Raw genomic sequence first — 22,918 nt, 5'->3', positions numbered from 1 at the left:
GTAAGATTAAGGAGAACCCTAAGGCGTTCTATAAATATGTGAAGAGTAAAAGGATGAGATGTGAAGGAATAGAACCTATAAAAGGTGAAGGTGAGAAAGTCTGTACAGAACCGGAAGAAATAGCAGAGGTGCTTAATGAATATTTTACCTCGGTATTCACAGTGGAAAACGACCTGGGTGGTTGTACTACAGGATTGAGGTGGACTGAAAAGATTGAGTATGTGGGCATTAAGAAAGAGGATGTGTTGGAAATTTTGAATAGCTTCAAGATAGATAAGTCGCCAGGACCAGATGGGATGTACCCCAGTTTACTGTGGGAGGAGAGGGAAGAGATTGCAGAGCCTCTGGCGATGATCGTTGCGTCGTCAATGGAGACGGGGGAGGTTCCGGAGGATTGGAGGATTGCGGATGTGGTTCCTGTATTCAAGAAAGGGAATAGGGATAGCCCAGGAAATTACCGACCGGTGAGTCTAACCTCAGTGGTTGGTAAGTTAGAAACATAGAAACACTACAGTACAAACAGGCCCTTCGGCCCACAAGTTGTGCCGAACACGTCCCTACCTTCTAGACCTACCTATAACCCTCCATCCTATTACGCTCCATGTACTCATCCAGGAGTCTCTTAAAAGACCCTATTGAGTTCGCCTCCACCACCACTGACGGCAGCCGATTCCACTCGCCCACCACCCTCTGTGTGAAAAACTTACCCCTAACATCTCCCCTGTACCTACTCCCCAGCACCCTAAACCTGTGTTCTCTCGTAGCAGACATTTCCACCCTGGGAAAAAGCCTCTGAGAGTCCACCCGATCTATGCCTCTCAACATCTTATACACCTCTATTAGGTCTCCTCTCATCCTTCGTCTCTCCAAGTTGATGGAGAAGATCCTGAGGGACAGGAATTATGAACATTTAGAGAAGTTTAGTATGCTCAAAAGTAGTCAGCACGGCTTTGTCAAAGGCAAATCGTGCCTTACGAGCCTGGTGGAGTTCTTTGAAAATGTGACTAAACACATTGACGAAGGAAAAGCGGTAGATCTGGTTTACATGGACTTCAGCAAGGCGTTCGATAAGGTCCCCCATGCAAGACTTCTCGAGAAAGTGAGAGGGCATGGGATCCAAGGGGCTGTTGCCTTGTGGATTCAGAACTGGCTTGCCTGCAGAAGGCAGAGAGTGGTTGTAGACGGGTCTTTTTCTGAATGGAGGTCGGTCACCAGTGGAGTGCCCCAGGGATCTGTTCTGGGACCCTTGCTGTTTGTCATTTTCATAAATGACCTGGATGAGGAAGTGGAGGCTTGGGTGGGTAAGTTTGCCGACGACACGAAGGTTGATGGTGTTGTGGATAGGTTGGAGGGATGTCAGAAGTTGCAGCGTGACATAGATAGGATGCAAGACTGGGCGGAGAAGTGGCAGATGGACTTCAATCCGGATAAATGTGTAGCGGTCCATTTTGGCAGGTCAAATTTGATGAAGGAGTATAATATCAAGGGTAAGACTCTTAGCAGTGTGGAGGATCAGAAGGACCTTGGGGTCCGGGTCCATAGGACTCTTAAATTGGCCTCGCATGTAGAGGAGGTGATTAAGAAGGCGTATGGTGTGCTGGCCTTCATCAATCGAGGGATTGAGTTTAGGAGTCGGGAGATAATGATGCAGCTTTATAAGACCCTCGTCAGACCCCACTTGGAGTACTGTGCTCGGTTCTGGTCGCCTCATTACAGAAGGGATGTGGAAATTATTGAAAGGGTGCAGAGAAGATTCACAAGGATGTTTCCTGGATTGGTTGGCATGCCTTATGAGGATAGGCTGAGGGAGCTTGGTCTTTTCTCCTTGGAGAGACGAAGGATGAGAGGTGACCTGATAGAGGTGTACAAGATGTTGAGAGGTATAGATCGGGTGGATTCTCGGAGGCATTTTCCCAGGGCTGAAATGGCTGCTACGAGAGGACACAGGTTTAAGGTGCTGGGGAGTAGATACAGAGGAGATGTCAGGGGTAAGTTTTTCACACAGAGGGTGGTGGGTGAGTGGAATCGGCTGCCGTCAGTGGTGGTGGAGGCAAACTCGATGGGGTCTTTTAAGAGACTTCTGGATGAGTACATGGAACTTAATAGGATTGAGGGTTATAGGTAGGCCTATATATAAGCCTAGGTAGGTAGGGACATGACCGGCGCAACTTGTGGGCCGAAGGGCCTGTTTGTGCTGTATTTTTTCTATATATTCCTGGAGTCAGAGACAAAATTGTTGGGATGTGATCAGAAGTCTATCATAAAGGAATGAATTTGTTTGGAGTTGCCCATTGTCCTATAAGATTCCGATGATCTAATACTTGGAATTCCAGAGGCGATTCTCTGGTAAGGGGTAGGCACAATCCCCAGAGGTGGTACTGTGGCCAAACGGGCCGTCTAAAATGTCGATGTGTAAAGCACTCTGGGAAAATTGGGCAAGAACTAAAATGACAGGCTGCAGTTTAAAAGACAGAGATAAACAGGCTGCAACCCAGACGGGTGAATAGACAGGATATGGGTCATCTCCAGGACAAAAGAGAGTTTCTGGTCAAACTGGGTTGTTTACCAGACATAAGGGCGCCGTAACCCCTTATTTGGGAGGGAGGTGTGAACTCTACGTGCCCCCAGCACCTGCAGACATGGCCGTTGGGGACACACCCAGAGATTGGTGTGGCAGCACCCGATTGGACTTTATCGATCAGGGTGATCAAGTCCTGATCGATTGATTGGCAATGGCCAAAAGGGGCGCGAAACGCAACGGGGTATAAAGGGTGCTGCGCAACCAAGAATCTCTCTCTCTCTGACCCCACGAACGAGCTACAACAACGGTGACCATCGCCAGCAACGACCAGCACGAGGAGAGCCACCACACCCGAGAAGGAAGGAAGACCAGAGCCAGAGTGCCAGACCAGACCAAAGGACCAGACTACGCAGAGGACAACCGAGACCAACGCACAGATAAAGGCCAATATCTGCTTGGGTACTTGCCAGTCACAATAGATAAGTCAAGGTCTTGTATTGGACTTGAACTCTCATATTTTCTGTAAGATAACTTATTGTTGGTTGGGTGGGTGATTATTGATTGTGTGTCTTAAATAAATATTGATTGAACTAACCAGACGTCTACTCGCAGTTATTTGTCCACCGTATAAGGATTAAAACAGACTGTGCGGCCGGCACAACAGTACATTTCTGGGGTCTTTCTGAAGCCCTGCTGAAGTTACAGTGATCAGGAGAACATTGTGGAAATTCAGGGGTGAGCATTTTATAACCACAACAGGAAAGGCTCTGAACTAACCTCTGAAATGAGGGGCCTGTCAGACAGGTTTACATTGCTGTATCTTTAGAGATACAGAACATAGTGTGAAGAGTAGAGTTGTCAGTCTTCTAGGATTAATTAAAGATTAATCTCCTGAATTAAACTTTAATCTTCAGGAGACTGCTGTGAGGCACCTGGGGGGTGTGATATGTGTGATCGTTATGCCCTTCATTACAACAGTGATTACTCTTCAAAGGTACTTGCATAGAAACATAGAGACTAGGAGCCAGAGTTAAGCCAATCACCCTTCAAGCCTGCTCCACCATTTATTATGATCATGGCTGATCATCCAACTCAATAGCCTGATCCCGCCTTCCCCCCAAATCCTTTGATCCCCTTCACCCCAAGAACTATATTTAACTCCTTCTTGAAAACATACAATATTTTGGCCTAAACTGCTTTCTGTGGTGGTGAATTCCACAGGCTCACCATTCTCTGGGTGAAGAAATTTCTCCTTATTTCTGTCCCAGAAGGTTTACCCCATATCCTTCGTTGACTGTGGGGTGTTTTGGGATGGTGATTGGGAAAGGTGCCAAATATATGCAAGTCTTAATAGATGCAAGGTAAACTTCCTTCCTTCTCGGGTGTGGTGGCTCTCCTCGTGCTGGTCATTGCTGGCGATGGTCACCGGTGTTGTAGCTCGTCCATGGGGTCAGAGAGAGAGAGAGATTCTTGGTTGTGCAGCACCCTTTATACCCCGTTGGGTTTCGCGCTCCTTTTGGCCATTGCCAATCAACCGATCAGGACTTGATCACCCTGATCGATAAAGTCCAATCGGGTGCTGCCACACCAATCTCTGGGTGTGTCCCCAACGGCCATGTCTGCAAAATGCAAGGTAAAATATGTAGGGATATGGGGGTAGGGCCTGGGTGGGATTGTGGTTGGTGCAGACTCGATGGGCCAAATGGCCTCTTTCTGCATTGTAGGGTTTCTATGATTTCTTCAGTTATTTTTATCGTCTTCTTTGAACACTGATGTTTAACAGTTATGAAAATTTAGAGAATGAGTAAACAGTAGAGTTTGTTTGACTGACAATAAAGAATCGGCACGGTGGCACAGTGGTTAGCACTGCTGCCTCACAATTTCAGGGACCCAGGTTCAATTCTGGCCTCAGGTCTCTGTCTGTGTGGAGTTTGCACACTCTCCCTGTGTCTGCGTGGGTTTCCTCTGGGTGCTCCAGTTTCCTCCCACAGTCCAAAGGTGTGCGGGTTAGGTTGATTGACCATGCTAAATGACCCTAGTGTCAAGGAATTAGCTGGGAAAATATGTGGGGTTATGGGAATAGGGCCTGGGTGGAATTGTGGTTGGTGCAGACTCAAACGGTCCGAATGGCCTCCTTCTGCACTGTAGGGATTCTATGATCATATAATCATCCAAACTCAGCTATGGCATCTGTTTGTTTTCCAATTGGCGCCGCAAAGTGGCACCCTGTGGCAGTGGATGGGTCGAGTGACCATTGGTGAGAGCGTTGGGAAGGGGCACTGGCAGACTGGAGGCCAAGCCAGATGAGGCCTCTAGGATTTCGCTCAGCCAGAGTTGACAACCAGAAGAATCGGATTATCAGGTTAATAGAGAGGTTCTACACAACCGTCCACAAACCCTATACGTCCACAACGAACAAACCCTGCAAGAGCGAGGCTGAACATCAACAGCTCTCTGGAGCAAAGCAGGAGCCGCCGGTACTCATGGGAAATTCAACTCAGAATCACTGATGTCCGTCACCGTGGCAAAGCTGCTGCTCTTCAATGATGTCACAGTGCCTGCCTCCTTCAGCCCTGAAACAAGAGGAGAGACAGTTCAAATTTCCTTCCGGTCTGAACAGAAGGTGATCAGTCCTACCCTCCACTCACTAGCCACAGTGTGCCAGACATGGCTGTGCTGAAGTAAACCTTCTACCAATGACACCTTACTCTTCTGAAAATTACCAGTCTTTTGAAAGGAAATGAGGAAAACACTCAGCAACTAATTAACTAGTGACTTTACGCTTGATTTTCCCAGAGCATGGCCGCTCCCATTTGGAGCTTCTGGAGTCTCCGAATGCCATTCTCACCCCTTGTCACAGAGTCGCCCGTTCCCCATTCTTACGCCCTCTTACAGAGTCTCCGTTCTCCATTCTCCCCGCGTTACAGAGTCTCCTGTTCCCCATTCTCACCGTTACAGAATCTCCTGTTCTCCATTTTCACCCTGTTATAGAGTCTCTTATACCCCATTCTTTCCCCCTGTTACAGGGTCTCCTGTTCCACATTCCCATTCTGTTACAGAGTCTACTATTCCCATTCTCCAACCCGTTACAGAGTCTCCTGTTCCCCATTCTCACCCCGTGTTACAGAGTCTCTTGAACCCTATTCTCACCCCCTTGTTACGGAGTCTCCTGTTCCCCAATCTCCCCATTACAGAGTCTCCCGTTCCCCATTCTCACCCCCGTTACAGTCTCCCGTTCCCCATTCTCACCCCCTGTTACAGAACCTCATGTTCCCCATTCTCACCCCGTTACAGTCTCCTGTTCCCCATTCTCCCCCCCGTTATAGAGTCTCTTGTCCCCCATTCTCACCCCCCCCCGCCGTTACAGTCTCCTGTTTCCCATATTCACCCCGTGTTACAGAGTCTCCTGTTCCCCATTCTCCCCCCATTACAGAGTCTTCTGTTCCCCATTCTCACCCCGTTACAGAGCCTCATGTTCCCCATTCTCACCCCCTGTTATAGAGTCCCCTGTTCCCTATTCTTACCCCCGTTACAAAGTCTCCTGTTCCCCCATTCTAACCCTGTAACAGAGCCTCCTGTTCCTCATACTCACCCCATGTTACAGAGTCTTATGTTACCCATTCTCACGCCCTGTTATGGAGTCTCTTGTTCCCCATTCTCACCCCCATTACAGTCTCCTGTTTCCCATTCTCACCCCCTGTTACAAAGTCTCCTGTTCCCCATTCTCACCCCCTGTTACAGAGTCTCCTGTTTCCCATTCTCACCCCCTGTTACAAAGTCTCCTGTTCCCCATTCTCACTCCCTGTTACAGAGTCTCCCATTCCCCATTCTCACCCCGTTACAGTCTTCTGTTCCCCATTCTCACCCCCTGTTACAAAGTCTCCTGTTCCCCATGCTCACTCCCTGTTACAGAGTCTCCCATTCCCCATTCTCATCCCTTGTTACAGAGTCTCCCATTCCCATTCTCACCCCTTGTTACAGAGTCTCCTGTTCCCCATTCTCACCCCGTTCGAGTCTCCTGTTCCCCATTCTCACCCCGTTCGAGTCTCCTGTTCCCTATTCTCACCCCCCCCCCCCATTACAGAGTCTCCTGTTCCCCATTCTCAACCTGTTACAGGGTCTCCTTTCCCCATTCTCACCCCCGTTACAGAGTCTCCTGTTCCCCATTCTCAACCTGTTACAGGGTCTCCTTTCCCCATTCTCACCCCCCCGTTACAGAGTCTCCTGTTCCCCATTCTCACTCCCTGTTATAGAGTCTCTTGCTCCCTGTTGTCAGCCCCGGTACAGAGTCTCCTGTTTCCCATTCTCACCCCATTCAAGTCTCCTGTTCCCCATTCTCAGCTCCTGTTACAGTTTTCTGACCCACCTTTCTCACACGCTGTTATGAAATCTGTTTCCAAGACATCTACCTTTTTTTCTTTAGTCTTTCATGGGATGTGGGAAAGCCAACATTTGTTGCTCATCCTGACCTGCCTTTAAAGTGAGCAGCTTGATAGCCCATGTTACAGGGCAGCCAAGAGTCAATCACATCATTGTTGGTCTGGAGTCACATGTCGGTCAGACAGGTTAAGGACAGCAGATTTCCTTCCTTAAAGGATATTAACAGACCAGATGGGATTTTACAATGATTGGTGGTAGTTGCATGGTCATCATTACTTACGTAAGCTTTATATTCCAGATTTAGTAATTGGATTTAAATTCCACCAGCTGTTGTAGTGATATCTGAACCCATGTTCTGTTCCCCAGGACATTAGGCTGTGCCACGTGAGTGCAGTTTAGTGACATTATCGTTCAGTCACATTATCACCACACCACCATTTCCCCAAAGTGTTCATTTAGGTAAACAGCAGCTCCTCCCTCACTCACCGAATTCCCCCGCTCACTCCATGAATCAGTGATAAGTTTCAGGCCTCATTTGGTGCCAATCGATGAACCTTTGGGAGTCCTATGTACATCATAGGACCGCAACAAACACAGCATAGGTAGGCGCCTGACTAAAACAAGGGTGCATTGGAAGGGACCCTAAACATAAATCCAAAGAGGGGACCCAGGAAATTAAGTGTATCACTGTGGCTTTCTGAATAATACAGTTCCCATCCTGCTGGCCATTGAGACCATGTTTAATCAAAATGCTGCTCGGACAACCGATGTTTCTTTTAGGTGGATCAGTCAAACCGGAATCTGGTGGAATGTGTCATGTTCCAGGGATTACAAGAACTGGGCTGGGGCAAGCACCTGGAGGGCAAGCCTGCAGTTTCTGTTACAAAGGTGGAACAAGATAAACATTTCCACTCATTATTTGCTCATTATTTCTATGGGCAGACAGGGGAATCAGATTAGCTCTGCATGGCAACATTTAATTCTTCCTGTTTGATCTGTGAGACAGGAAAGACAAATACCCTGTCAGGGTTTCACTCAGCCTCCCACTCACATAGCCTTCAATATCCATCCTTTCAACTTACAACCTTTTCTTTCCCCAGGAACCTCTGCTGAAGATGGGAGGTTGAGATTCTTGGAGGCCATGATTTACCATCTGTACGAAGATAATGAGAGGAAATGTTCATTTATATAGCACCTTTTGTGGTCTCAGCTCATCCCAAAGCACTTTGTAGCCAATGAAGCACTTTTGAAAGTTTTTGTTGTAATGTCGGAAATCCAACAGCCAATTTTACACACAGCAAACTCCCACAAACAGCAATGAATAAATAGATCATCTCTATTTCAGTTGAGTGCTAGATGTTGACCAGAACACCAGGAGAGAGCCTGGTGTTCTGGTCTCTTAGAAAGCAGGCAGCATCTCAGGCAGAATTTTTCCAGCCGTTCCCGCTGGCAGGATCTTTCAATAAGAAGTTTAACAACACCAGGTTAAAGTCCAACAGGTTTATTTGGTAGCAAAAGCCACACAAGCTTTCGAAAGCTTGTGTGGCTTGTGTGGCTTTTGCTACCAAATAAACCTGTTGGACTTTAACCTGGTGTTGTTAAACTTCTTACTGTGTTTACCCCAGTCCAACGCCGGCATCTCCACATCAGGATCTTTCAATACAGCCCATGGCGACACCCCCACTCCCCCCGGCATGGGGGGGGGTTAGCTGAGGGTGCGAACAATGGGAAAACCCATGACAGTGGCAGGAACTGGAAGATTCCGCCGCCGGCCAATGGCAGACTGCCTCCACCACCTCAAGACATGCCATGTAGCGGATGGAAAATCCCGCCCTCAGCTTCATGTCTCATCTAAAAGATGACACCAACAGTGCAGCACTCTGTCAGCTGAGATTGTTTTTGGCCAGGTCTCTGCAGTGGGACATGAACCCACAAAACCTCTGATTCGGAGGCAAGCGTGCTAATACTGACCAACAATGAAAGTTAGCATGCCTTTCAAACTGGTGTCAACTTTCCAACACATTTTGAGAAGGGAGAGATTTGTTCTTTAGCATGCAAGTGTCTGACATACCACAGTGATAAGGAGATTGCCACATTCCTGGCACACCTTCACTGACTGGAAGTGCTCACAAAGCCACGCAGAAAGCAAGCTGATCTATCCTGGCGATATCTGATTCATACCCACTCTCTACTCTTTTAAGTTAAAGCTCAAGACTAGTAAGAAAGAACTATGCGCGTAACAAAGGGACAGGCTAGCATTATCCCACTCCTCCAAAAGGAGTCAAGGATACATATTGAGATAATCACTCTCGTTATAATTTTTGTTATCTGCGAGGTGAGACAGGTTTTATTATTTATCATTGATTGTCCTATAGATACCAGATTGGAAATAACCACTGGTAATATCGGCGTACCTGATCACGTGGTATTCCACCGTCAGCTACTTAAACAGAGGCATTACCTTCTTTATTTTAAGTAGGTTAACACCAGCATTGCAACAACAGGCAAAGGAACAGCACACAAACTTTAATATTGCCTAAAGTTATGTTGCTTAGTTTTGTTGTAATTATCCAATCTCTTCACCACCGATGTAGATGGTGGGCACAGCTGCCACTGTCCAAGATGCACTGCAGCAATTCACCAAAGTTCCTTCAATAGCATCTTCCAAAACCATGACCACTATCATCTAGAAGGATAAGGACAGCAGATACCTGGGAATGCCACCACCTTGGAGGCTCCCCTCCAAGTCACTCACCATCCTGAAATATAATCACGTTCTTTCACTGTCATTGGGTCAGAATTCATCAACTCCCTCTCTAACAGCACTGTGGGTGTACCTACACCTCAGGGACTGGGGCGGTTCAAGACGACAGCTCACCACCACCTTCTCAAGGGCAATAAATGCTGGCCTAGCCAGCAGTGCTCAGAGCCATGAATATATTTTTAAAAGTTACGTACATTAGCACACCACTTGTGGCATTTTCAATACAAGTGGGAGGTCAGAAACTGTATTAAAGGCAGGGACTCTGCACCATAAAATGTACAAACTGCTTCTTCATTCCCAAGAGGGGGCTGCATTTTGAAGTAACCTCACCATCTAGATCAACATAGCACAATTATTGGCACATTGTGAGGCAAATACAGACTACCAAAGAGAAATTAAGAGGATAATTGCATTCCTTTCCGCTACAACTCTGAAACTACGACTCATGAAATTTGCATGTATTGGAAAAGTATTTGTGACAGGACTGCAACATTAATAATGAAGTTCCAGCTCTCGCTGTAAGTGACTTTTCCAACCATTGAACCCTTTTGAATTCCTAAGAGTACAGATGGAACCCTGAGCAACATCCTTATTGTGTTGAAGAATTAAACCACAAAGTAAAAAGATTATTACACAATAGGTACAAACATTCAAAAACAAATTCATAGAAGTCTTTCCTATTTTTTTTCTGTATATGTTCATTATAAAGTTCTCTTAGTCAAGAAATACATAAGTCTTACCTACTTTTGGTCAATTTTAATTGGAGCAGTGATGCTGATCTTTTACTCTCAAATTCATTTAATACTGGGAGTGCTGTTGGAGAGCTGGATTCTCATTTCAGACACTCAAAGGAAGTACAAGCACACACACACTCACCTCTGACACACACACTCACCTCTGACACACACACACTCAGCTCTGACACACACACTCACCTCTGACACACACACACTCACCTCTGACACACACACACACTCACCTCTGACACACACACACACTCACCTCTGACACACACACACACTCACCTCTGACACACACACACACTCACCTCTGACACACACACTCACCTCTGACACACACACACTCACCTCTGACACACACACACACTCACCTCTGACACACACACACACTCACCTCTGACACACACACACACTCACCTCTGACACACACACACTCACCTCTGACACACACACACACTCAGCTCTGACACACACACACACTCAGCTCTGACACACACACACTCAGCTCTGACACACACACACACTCAGCTCTGACACACACTCAGCTCTGACACACACACACTCAGCTCTGACACACACACAGCTCTGACACACACACTCAGCTCTGACACACACTCAGCTCTGACACACACTCAGCTCTGACACACACACACTCACCTCTGACACACACACTCACCTCTGACACACACACTCACCACTGACACACACACACACTCAGCTCTGACACACACACACACTCAGCTCTGACACACACACACACACTCAGCTCTGAGACACACACACACTCAGCTCTGACACACACACACACTCAGCTCTGACACACACTCAGCTCTGACACACACACTCAGCTCTGACACACACTCACACACTCAGCTCTGACACACACTCAGCTCTGACACACACTCAGCTCTGACACACACACCTCTGACACACACACTCAGCTCTGACACACACACACTCAGCTCTGACACACACACACTCAGCTCTGACACACACACACACACACTCAGCTCTGACACACACTCACACACACTCAGCTCTGACACACACACACACTCAGCTCTGACACACACACACACACACACTCAGCTCTGACACACACACACACTCAGCTCTGACACACACACACACTCAGCTCTGACACACACACACTCAGCTCTGACACACACACACACACTCAGCTCTGACACACACACACACTCAGCTCTGACACACACACACACTCAGCTCTGACACACACACACACTCAGCTCTGACACACACACACTCAGCTCTGACACACACACACTCCGCTCTGACACACACACATACACACATGCTCACCTGTCCCACACACACACACAGTGAATGAGCAGTGAAACAATAAGGACATAGGAAGTGTGGCATAAGTGAGGGAGATGGCTCACTGAATTCTTTTTAAAATTGGTAATCCCATGTGACACTGTACAATGAGCAACAGAAAATCCCCTGACCAGCATGGGAAAGTTTTATCTTGGGGGTGTTTTCAAACAATGGGATAAAGAATGCAATCGAAAATGTTAGAACTTAATAGGTGTTATTTACTGAATGTTAAACACCCACGTACTGAAGGTAAGAAGATGAATAGGTCCTGGAGGTTGCTTTATTAATTATATTCAATTGTATATAAGGCAGAGTTGTCTAGCACTGGCTGCCTGGTGTGGTGAAGAGGAATGATCTGGGAGAGTTTGTCTCTCTGCCTAACAGGCCTGAATAAGGTGAAACTAGCATTGGATTCATTCTTCTGCAATGTGCATTTACCAGAGCTAACATTAAACAGTGGATAACAAAAGCTGCTCCCAGAATAACATGGGGATTCAAGTTAATGGAGTAAACTGAGAACTTTAAGTAGACCACAATAGTTTTAATCAAATATCACAATAGGAATACCAAACACGCTGAATTCAGCAGAAACCAGATGGCTCCTGACACACTGACTGGACTGACTAATAATGCTTATGCAGCCAAGCAGGTATGAGGGAATCAATAAATTCATAGAGCAACAGTCACATGAACAAATCAATAACCTAATGGGGTGCTGAGCACAGGTATAATGAATAAATCGATGCAGTAACGGATACCAGCAAATTCAACAACTGCTGGAGCAGTGGGCTTACCAACAGATCAATAAGTTAATGGAGAAATGCAGGCAGCAGTGAATTAATAAGTCCATTGGGCAGGAGACACACCAACAGATCCATTTCCTTGTGCAGTTAGTTAACGAATGTTGTTGGCCATAGCATTGGGGCAATAGCACTCTCCTCCCCACTAGAAAATATCAAAAGATGGTTAAAGTCCATGGGACTATTATGTAGGTGGATGGTGGGCCTCAATGTCACCATCTATCATAAGGACAAGACTTGCCCTTTGAAAGGCTTGGAGGGTAGGAAGAGAGGTAACGAGGCAAGGGGATGGAGAGGGAAAACGCCAAAGGATAGGGTTGCATAGACTGAAGGATGGATGTTTGAACTCAAACTACATTGAGAAAACTGGCCTGTGACTGACTGACTGACTGACTGCAAACTGGTTTCCAATGCTGTTTAGATGACTAATCAAGATCTAGAACTTTAATGATTAGTATTGTGCAATATGAGTCCAGCCAAATCAATCTCTGACTCAATCATAAAGTGGTGATTCACAGTGGCTGCAGAATTCAAATTCTATTTACCAGTAAAGTAGGGAATTATAACACAGCTAATGGAGGAGACTCTTCAGCCCCTTAAGAATTGTCCACCATTCAATTAGATCATAGCTGACGTGCACCTCAACCCCATTTACCTGCCTATCCTACGCTGTTTTACCTCACAATCTATCAAACTCGGTCTTGATAATTTCAATTGCATTCTCTGCCTTTTAGAGACAAAAGTTCAAGATTTCTACAGCACACTGCGTGAATAAGTACTTCCAGATCAGAACAAACTGGGGTTGCTAAAGGGAAGCTGTTGAGAAAGTGGCGATCCAAATCGCTGCAACACCAGAATGTTATCATCAGTTCATCAATCTCTTCCCATCACTGCCATGTAGAGCATCCCTTGGGATTTCCTGGAAGAATACACCCTCTGGAGGATGAAAGAGACCATGGCCTATTCCAGCAGAATAACCAGCCAGCCCACAGGTTGTAAAGATCTTGTTAAGATCTTTACAATCTGTGCAATTTAGCATGGCCAGTCAACCTAACACGCACATCTTTGGAATATGGGAAGAAACCAGAGCACCCTGAAGAAACCCATGCAGACATGGGGAGAACGTGCAAACTCAACACAGACAGTGACCCAAGGCCGGAATTGAACCCGGGTCCCTGGCGCTGTGAGGCTGCAGTGCTAACCACTGTGCCGATCAAATATGTTGGCAGTCTGGACTTCACACCCTCTCATCACAGTTCTTGAGCTGTCCTGGAGCTGCTAATCTGGTGGATTGTCAGATCTCCAGAGCTCCAGAGCTCCAGCCCCATTTCAAAACCTCCAAACTGGTGCAAGCCACAAAAAGGCAACTTTCTGTGGCTTGCACCAGTTGAAAAGCCCAGTGAGAAATCCATCATCAAGTGCAAACAATAATAATCTCAATCCCTCCAGAAGAGCCCAAGTCATCAGCACAAATGAAGAGGAAGGAGTGTTTAACAGTAATAAGGGGAAAGCAGTTGGAGGAGATGGTATGTTCCGGAGTTTTCTTTTCATTGATGCAGCTCAAAGTTACTGCAGTAGCTGCTGAAATAGTACATCGTTACTATGGAATGGGGATGCATCCCTAAAGCAGGTTGGAGACGATGGTCATTGCCATATTCAAACCGGGCAAGCAGACCAACAACCCGGAAAACCATAGGGCAATTATCCTCTGGATAATCAGCAGTATGCTGAGTCAACGATCCCTGAAGAACAAGCAAGATTCTGACAGCTGCAGCAAAGTGCTGGCCTTTGCGATTCCCACTCAGGTCACATTTTCGGGAAAATCCAATGCTACATTTTTTGTAAGCCTGTTATCAGCCTACAACATGGTCTGTATTAAGGGACTGGTGCTGAAATTTACAAGGCTGACCCCCTGCCTCAAAACACTACTCCAGCAATAGGCAATGCTGAATAATGAGACAGTTAAGTATTGACTTGAGACAAAGACGGCTCACCCTCATTCCTTCACAGCAGACTTCCACAAGGCTTAATATTTGTGCTCCTCAGTGCCTCTGTGGATAACATGTTGCCGGTGAAGCCCTGCATATTTATAAATGCACATGCCTTGCCCTGGCAACAAAGTCACCTTCAACCACCTTGAGTTCATCTTTTACGAAGAACGAAACACCAGAGAGGAATATTTCAGGAAATAGAAGCCAAGCCAATGCCCCACTAAACGACAGCCTCTGCATTCCTTCTGGATAACAGGAAAGCTATGCGCACCCTGAAAGTTACCTTCTGTGACAATAATGTGCAATATGACCCCCACTCTGAGCTATTTCGAAGTGAAGCTGGACTGCATGTTAATCACCCATGACCACCTGAAGAAAGCCACCAAAACAGAGACCAGGGTCAAGCTGGTCCAGATATTGGCAAACACAAACCAGCGAACACCATCAGTGCTTCGGACATCGGTGACAACCCTTGTGTACTCTAGCTGAGTAGAGTACTGTACAAAGGGATGGATGAAAAGTAGCCACATTTGGCTTGCTAATGTCCTACTGAATTCTGCATACAATGCTGCATATTACTGATATTCTTAAATATTCTTAAATCCAACACCCTGGCTGCTGTGCTGGTGCACATTCTTCTCCCATCCACTTGCTACGATGCTTTAACCCTCCAGGAGCGCCAATGAAATTCATGGGCAACCTTAAACCACACCTGCACAAACCATGGCAGAAATGGTAACTTGATGCATAGTTGGACAATTAAAAGCTCTCCATTGTGCTATCCTGGTCAGCCAAAATAGATAATTAATCATAATAATTCAATGCCTAATTGACACCTAGGAGAGAGACATCACAATGATGTACTCCTCCATTTCTAAAGCAAATATCCACCTTTAACCTCTAGAATGTAAAATTATACTTATTGCTCTATATCTACATCAGCCATAAGAGAGAGAGAGAGTGAGTGTGGGAGTGCTTTCCAGTGTCGTTCCTGAATGTCCTGGCTCTCATAGAGTTATAGAGGTATACAGCACTGAAAAAGGCCCTTCAACCCATTGCATCTGAACCACCTATTAATTTTATTCTCATTTTCTGCACTTGGCCCATATCCTTGTGTGCCTTGGCATTGCAAGTGCACATCTAAATACTTCTTAAATGTTATGAGGGTCTCTGTCTCCACCACCCTTTCAGGCAGCGAGTTCCAGATTCCCTCCATCTTTTGGATGAAAAATGTTTTCCTCACATCCCCTCTAAAGCTTCTGTCCCTTATTTTAAATCTAAGTAAGATGGTGCCCCTTTGTTCTGATTCATTTGCCAGAAGAAATTATCTCTCTGCACCTTTAGAATCCTTTCAGCATTTTAAGCACTTTGATCTGATGACTGCTCCATCGTCAATATTTAAAGGAACCTAAGCCACATTGATGCAACCGGTCCCCATTATTTAGTCCTGGCATTCTGCTGGTGAATCTGTAAGGTAACCCCCTCCTTCTTCAGATGTGGATTCCCAAAACTGAATGCAGTACTTCTGGTGGGGTATAAACAAGACTCTATACAACTGAAGCATTAATTATTCCCCTTCATATTCAGCCTCTTCAGATAAAGGTAAAATTACGTTAACTGTTTTACATTGAACTGTAGAAGACAGAAACAGGCCACTTGGTCCATAGGGTCCGTGTTGGTGTATGGTGGTTACGCCCCGCCTCCCTTCCACCCCATCGCCACTCCTCCCATCCTTACTCATCTGTCTCTGGCAGAATAACCGTCTATTCCAGTGATGGACAACCTCGGCTAATGAGTGGGGCGCATGGCCCTCCTTCAAGTCAGTGGGTCACAAGATTGATATCAGGCTTGTTCACTAACCATGACCCCATGAATAAGATTAAATACATTTAATACACGCTAAATATTTTGTAAGTTATAGCAAATGCTTAATTGTTTATATATTAATAGAATTATCAACTTCAAATGATAAAAGCAAAAGAAATATTTACATTTTGGACACGGAGAGCGCACGTTGCGAGCAATCAGCAAGCACCTCACTTCACTTGCCCTTGCTTTACACGTGTATCACTACACAGACGGAAATCAGTGGAATGTGCAACTCTGCGTGTGGGCAACAGTCTTCAAAATGTCTCTTGGGCCGCACTCAGAACCCAGATGGGCCGCATGTGGCCTCCGGACCGCAGGTCGCCCACCAATGATCTATTTCCTGCTCACTCATATTGTTATAGAGCCTCCCCCTAAATGTATCGTTATTATTCACCTCAAAGACAGTGCTATTGTGTTAGCAGTGGTAATGTCACTGCACTAGTAATCCAGAGGCCCAGATTAATATCATAGTGACATGGGTTCAAATCCCATCATGGCAGCTGGTGGGATTTAACTGAATTAATCAATCTGGAATTGAAAGCTAGTCTCAATAACAATGACCATAACAACAAAATCCATCTCGTTCACCAATGCCCTTTAGGGAAGGAAATGTGCCCTCTGAAATTACCTATCAAGCCCCTCAGTTCAAGGGAATTAGGGATGGGCAACAAATGCTGTAAACACCCATACTTTACTCTGACTCGCTGTCTCCAATCTTCCAACCAATTTCTAACCCATATTGCAAAGTTGCTTCCAATCCTGTACAGTTTGATTTTTGCGAACAGACTTTTACATGTGTTAATGATTGACTATTAGAACAACACAATTACAGCACAGCGTGGGTGTGAAGCAATTGATTTATAACTCCGATATCCAACCCTACCCAAACTGTGGAGTAAATACAAAAATAAAAGCCAAATACTGCGGAAATGCTGGAAATCTGTAATAAAAACAGGAAGTGCTGGAATACTCAGAGAGTGGAGAATCGTGGGAATGGGAGTGGCAGACTTAGGCCTGGACGTTTGGCAACTCAATGCCTTTTCACATCCCCACACCCCAGCAATGTCCTTTCACATTCCACATACCTCCTTAATGTCCTATCACGTTCTACATACCCCCTCAAGGTCCCCTCATATTCCCCATCCCCCTTCAATGCCCTTTCACATTCCCTATATATCAGCTCAATGCCCCTCATATTCCACCATGCTCCAGTAAAAGTGGCAGGCTGGACCAGATTCTGGGTATCTTGTGCCCATTCCCAATTCCAGCAGTTTTTACCAGCAGGGGATGAGCCCGAGTATGTTTTGCCCTTGCCAGCTCCATTGTGCGGTGGGCAGTTGAAACCACACTGCCCAAAACTTGAGTGCCCCTTCAGTAAGTCGACGTGGCTCATGCCCAGAGGATCCCAGCGCCACGGGGAAAACCCTGTCCCAAAACAAAACAGTCGCCTGCTCCTGAATTTCATTCATTGACAGTCTTTAAATACAAAAATAGATGTTCTTACAATTGTTAGAAGCTGCATCATAAGATGATGTGTTTTATTGAAGTGTTTGATTATATGACTCTGTTCTGCAAAGATAAGTTTGACCATTAATAATAATAAACTAGAAATCCCAAGCAGTGTTTTTCCATTTGGTAAAGAGCCCTTGTGCATTCAAAACTGAAAAAAGCACTATTTAGGATCTGGAATGATTTTAATGCCAAAAATTCTTTAAAAATGAAAAGAAAATTCAGCAGATTTCACTTGAGAAAATAAAAGCCCCTACCTGGCAGAATTTTCCCAAAGATTGGCAAAGTGTCAGGTTCTGACTGAAAGTCTCAAAGAAGCAGTTTCTCCAGATCTTCTGGCGCTTTATGAAAGAAAAGCAGGGGAGGCGTGTTTTGCACCGTCATTCTTGAGGGACGGGGCCTAAAGATATCGGCAAGGCCCAGTCCACAGAGATTGGGGTGCCATTTGTTAAGGGCATCCCAATCTCAAATTGTAGTTAAAGGCCCACCTCCCCCATCATCGCTGGCATCGGGACATCACAGACCCTCCTCACCAATGCAGGCACCACCCTATCCCCCGCCATAATGGGAAGCCCCCAATGGAGTTTTCTAGAGGACCCACTCCAGGCAGGGCCCAGCCATTTTCCCCACCACCTCGGAGTTCCCAGAATGGTCATCATAACTGGTTTCTGCCAGCAGAGATGTGGGGGAGGGGGGGTGGGGGAGGGGTGGGAGAAACATATGGGGTACCCAGAAGCTACAGTGTAAAGTCATTTCTGCATATATAAATATATTTTAATTGATAGAAATCAGATTCACACCCACGCACCCTGGACATTCTCTCTTCCACCTTCTTCCTTCGGGAAAAAGATACAAAAATCTGAGGTCACGTACCAACCGAGTCAAGAACAGCTTCTTCCCTGCCGCTACTAGACTTTTGAATGGACTTACCTTGCATTAAGTTGATCTTTCTCTACACCCTAGCTATGACTGTAACACTACATTCTGCACTCTCTCGTTTCCTTCTCTATGAACGGTATGTTTTGGCTGTATAGCACGCAAGAAACAATACTTTTCACTGTATGCGACAGTAATAAATCAAATCAAATCAAATTTCATTGGGCATAAGCCTCATTATGTCACTGGTAGGGGAGAATCTCAAACCTCCCTGGCACAAATCCCAATATGACCCTCTTGTGAGCATTAGTGGCCATAACGTGATTTGTGTCCACAGCAAATGGAGCCACAGAATTGACCCCTCTGGGCTGCTTTGATTGATCAAACATCTGGTATAACTTAGAAAAATTACCCGATGTTTTTTCCCTTTCACTGGACGCCATTGTTTACACTTCCCATGGTTTGTCATTACAACTCAGCTTATTATGAATGCTTGGCTGAGTTTTAATAGCTCCAGATCCACTCACTTATCTCTGCAGGGGCACTGTGTTCATATTTTAATCAACAGTATTAAGAGGTTATTAAAGGATTATCTGCATTTGATATGGTTTGTGAAATTGACGTTTATTTTACAACCACTTGAGGGGATTTATGTTTTTTAAATGGATTTTATGAATACGTTTTTTTTTAAATCAGAGGTTTTTTGAGTGAGAGCTCTTTTAGATTGTTGGAAGTTTAATTTTTACTTTTTTCTATTTTAAATACATGGCTCCTGAGATCTAGCCGATGTGAATGAGTATGAAGGATACATGGGTGACATGGAAGGATGGGGGAAATGAGGAGAAAGGAAGAAATGAGGGAGCATGGGAAATATTAAGGAACATGGGGCTATGAGAGGTTGAGGGGCTGAGAGGAGGGTATACAAGGGGCCACAGAGGGGTGCATGGGGTGGTGAGGGGAGAGGGATCGATGGCTCTCACATCACCAGAAAAATTGGGTCTGTGTCCTTGGAAGAGGTCGCTGTTCTAGCCTGCTGGCCTCACCATCTACCTGCCTCCCTAGTCACCTCAGTCTATGAGAATGGTGAGTCTGCCTCCAGGAGGCCAAACTCCATCCCGTCTCTGCCTCCCCACCACAAAAAGATGGCAAGTGGGGGCCTTTTTAATGGAAATGGGTCTGCCAGGTCGGGATGTTTACCGCCTCCTCCACGAAGATCCAGCCTTTGGTGTTCTGATGCAATGGCATCCTCTACGTTGCTGGGAGTTAAGATAGTTGGGAGAAGAACAGTGTGTAATATTAAATCAGCAGCAATGGGAATTTGCAGGCTTGAGATGGAGGAGGGGAGAAATGAAGGAAAGGGAGATTGTAACAGGAGATAAACCAGTTGAAAGTCTATTTCTTCCTTTATTTTTTCATGGGATGTGGGCATGGCCAGCATTTGATGCCCACCCTCATTTCCTTTAAACCAAGTGGCTTGCCAGGCCACCTGAGAGGGAAGTTAAGAGTCAACCACATTGCTGTGGGTTTAGAGTCACAGGCAGGCCAGACCGGGTAAGGATGGCAAATTTCCTTCTGCCAATCAATAATTGTCAATATAACTATGACTTGCTTTCAATTCCACCAGCTGCCATGGTGGGACTTGAGTCATTGTCCCCACAGCATTAGCTTTGGGGAAGAGGGGAGAAAGTTCTTGGACGTAAGTTTAATTACTCCAATCTGGTTGAATTTCAAGTAATTAATTGCCTTTTAGTTGGTGACTCAGAAACCACTGAGAGCCTAAAGGCTTTTTTTTAAACAAGGGCTGAACATTAAATTGAAGCAGGTGTGCACACTCATGGAAAAAGTACACAAGCCCATTTTCCTTTATTGCTTAGCAACAGGTTTATCTTCATTTATAACTGCCATGTTTACCATTGCATAGTAAGGTGAAATCTGCCTATCACAGGTTCAGGTGTTTGATTATAATTTCTACCCTGGATCCACCTTACTCGCCTGGTACTAGGAGGTACGGGTATGTATATCCAATGCTGTTAAATGTGTATTCTTATCAGCAGGAGGCCTGAATTTATAGGCCTGAACTTGAAAGGTATTGTTTTTCTCCAACTGAAGATCATCGTATTTACTCAAGCTCGATTAAAAATTTGCAGACTTCAGCTAGGAATAGTTTCAATAAAGAAAGGTTTCTATTAACCAACTGAATAGGAAATACAAGCAAAAAAAGAGAGATTAAAAGGGGGGTGGGGGGAACACAGCCGATGTAAAAGTACAAAGTATGAAAGGCTCATGGCAACTGAAAAAGAGGTTCAACATTTTGGGCATGGAGTTTCACCTCCGGATTCACTCATAACCCTTCATCTCTGGATCCACTCAGCATTGAATTTGCTTCCAACATCCCTTCAGGCAGTGTATTCTGGAGCAAAATGACTCATTGCATAAAATATTTGTTCCACATCTTGCCTCTGCTCATCTTAAATTTGCGTCATCTGGTGAGAGAGCCATCTGCCAGTTTCCCCTTACTCTATCAAGATACATCATAATTTCGAACACCACTATTAAATCTTCCTTTCACCTCTAAGGAGAACCATCCCAGCTTCTCCAGTCTCCCCACATATCTGAAAACCAGATATTTTTCTGGTAAATCTCTTCTACCTTGACACCCTAAAGTTTGGCATCCAGGATTGGAGAATTTAGGGTGAATTTTGCCGTCCGCCCGCCGCTGGAATTGGAGCGGGCGAGGGACGGACCATGGAAAGGTCTGTTGACTTCCAGCGGGATTTTCCAGTTTCTGGGCGAGCGAGGCCGGAGAATCCCGCCTATGTTTCAACTGAATCTAAACTGGTGTTGCTGGGGCCTGACTGGTGTTGCTGGGGCCTGACTGGTGTTGCTGGGGCCTGACTGGTGTTGCTGGGGCCTGACTGGTGTTGCTGGGGCCTGACTGGTGTTGCTGGGGCCTGACTGGTGTTGCTGGGGCCTGACTGGTGTTGTTAGGCCGGTTTAGCATACTTCCTTCCTTTTGAATTCTATGCCTCTAGTTCTAAAAACTTGGATCTGGCAGAATTCTTTTCACAGCTTTCTCAACTTTTCCTGCCATCTTCAAAGATGTGTGTACACATTCCACAGTTTAAAACTGTGCCATTTAGGTTCTATTGCCATGCTTCATTCTTGCTATCAAACTCCATTAAGAACCTTCTTTTTTGGGGAAGGTTTTAAGCTGGATCAGAGTGTCAGGACAGTTACTACAGAGATATCTGGCTTGTGTTATTTATGGTGGTGTTGCTTCTTGATCCTTTGCTGTCAGCTCTTCCTACTCAGAAAAAAAACACAGTTCGAACCAGTATTCTTATTTCCCCATATTATTGGAGTTCCATTTTAAAGTATTCAATACCGATTCAGACCAGCATTCCTATTTCACCCTTTTACTGTGTTTTCCCCCTGGGTATGAAGCAGAGTTCACCAAATACTGCACTGTTCATCCATCAGTTGATCTCAGATTAAATGTGGCAACTGACTGAATCTAAGTAAATCACATAGCAGAGGAAAATAAACTCATAAAGGTACCTCCCACCCTGTAGCTGTGAGTGGAGAGGGAGGAGCCCAGCATCGAATGCCTGCTCTCTTGGAAGCAAAGTGTGGAGAGGACCTCTTTCTCTGACAATGCTCCAGTGTCCATGTATCAATGGATATTATAATGGATGGGGGCAATGAGATATGGATGAATAACGTTGAACACACTCGGATGGTTGGGGCAGTGAGGTTAATGGAGAAATTGAGATGACTGAGCATAAAGCGATGGCTAAAGACAATGGGATGGTTGCACATCAGGAGAGAGACTTTGCAAAATGATTTGCCTGAATTGAGATTGTTACGTATCGACGGGGAGTTACCATAAAGAGAAAAGTAATGAGGTGCCACTCTTGTGGGTTAAAGTCAAACACAATGCAAGTTTATTTAAGAGATGTTGCTTGTTCCAAGTCCAAGATGGAAGAACCCCAAAAGTCTGAGAATCCTCTGCTTACGTCACTACAGATCACGTGGCATCATACCAGCAGAGATGTAATCACTTTAAATACATAACAGTGATGAATGAGCAAAATGAGATGGCTGGGCAGAAAGATATGACAGGATAT

The 22,918-nt window shown here is 45.5% G+C and overlaps 1 protein-coding gene across 2 annotated transcripts in view; it reads right to left on the bottom strand.

Moving 5' to 3' along the window:
- Positions 1–4,931: 4,931 nt before the first annotated feature.
- dzip1l (DAZ interacting zinc finger protein 1-like) overlaps positions 4,932–22,918 on the bottom strand; it is a 123,910-nt gene continuing 105,923 nt past the window's right edge. The window contains exon 18 of one of the 2 annotated variants that reach the window (XM_078209238.1): positions 4,932–5,094. In XM_078209238.1, the coding sequence (XP_078065364.1) occupies positions 5,003–5,094 (92 nt within the window). In that variant the 3' untranslated portion in view covers positions 4,932–5,002. The remainder of the gene's footprint in view (positions 5,095–22,918) is intronic. The other variant, XR_013497440.1, reaches the window with a different exon arrangement.

This window comes from Mustelus asterias, chromosome 3 (genome assembly GCF_964213995.1).
Source record: "Mustelus asterias chromosome 3, sMusAst1.hap1.1, whole genome shotgun sequence".
Classification (NCBI taxonomy): Eukaryota; Metazoa; Chordata; class Chondrichthyes; order Carcharhiniformes; family Triakidae; genus Mustelus; species Mustelus asterias.
This window is presented reverse-complemented; position numbering and strand designations above follow the sequence as displayed.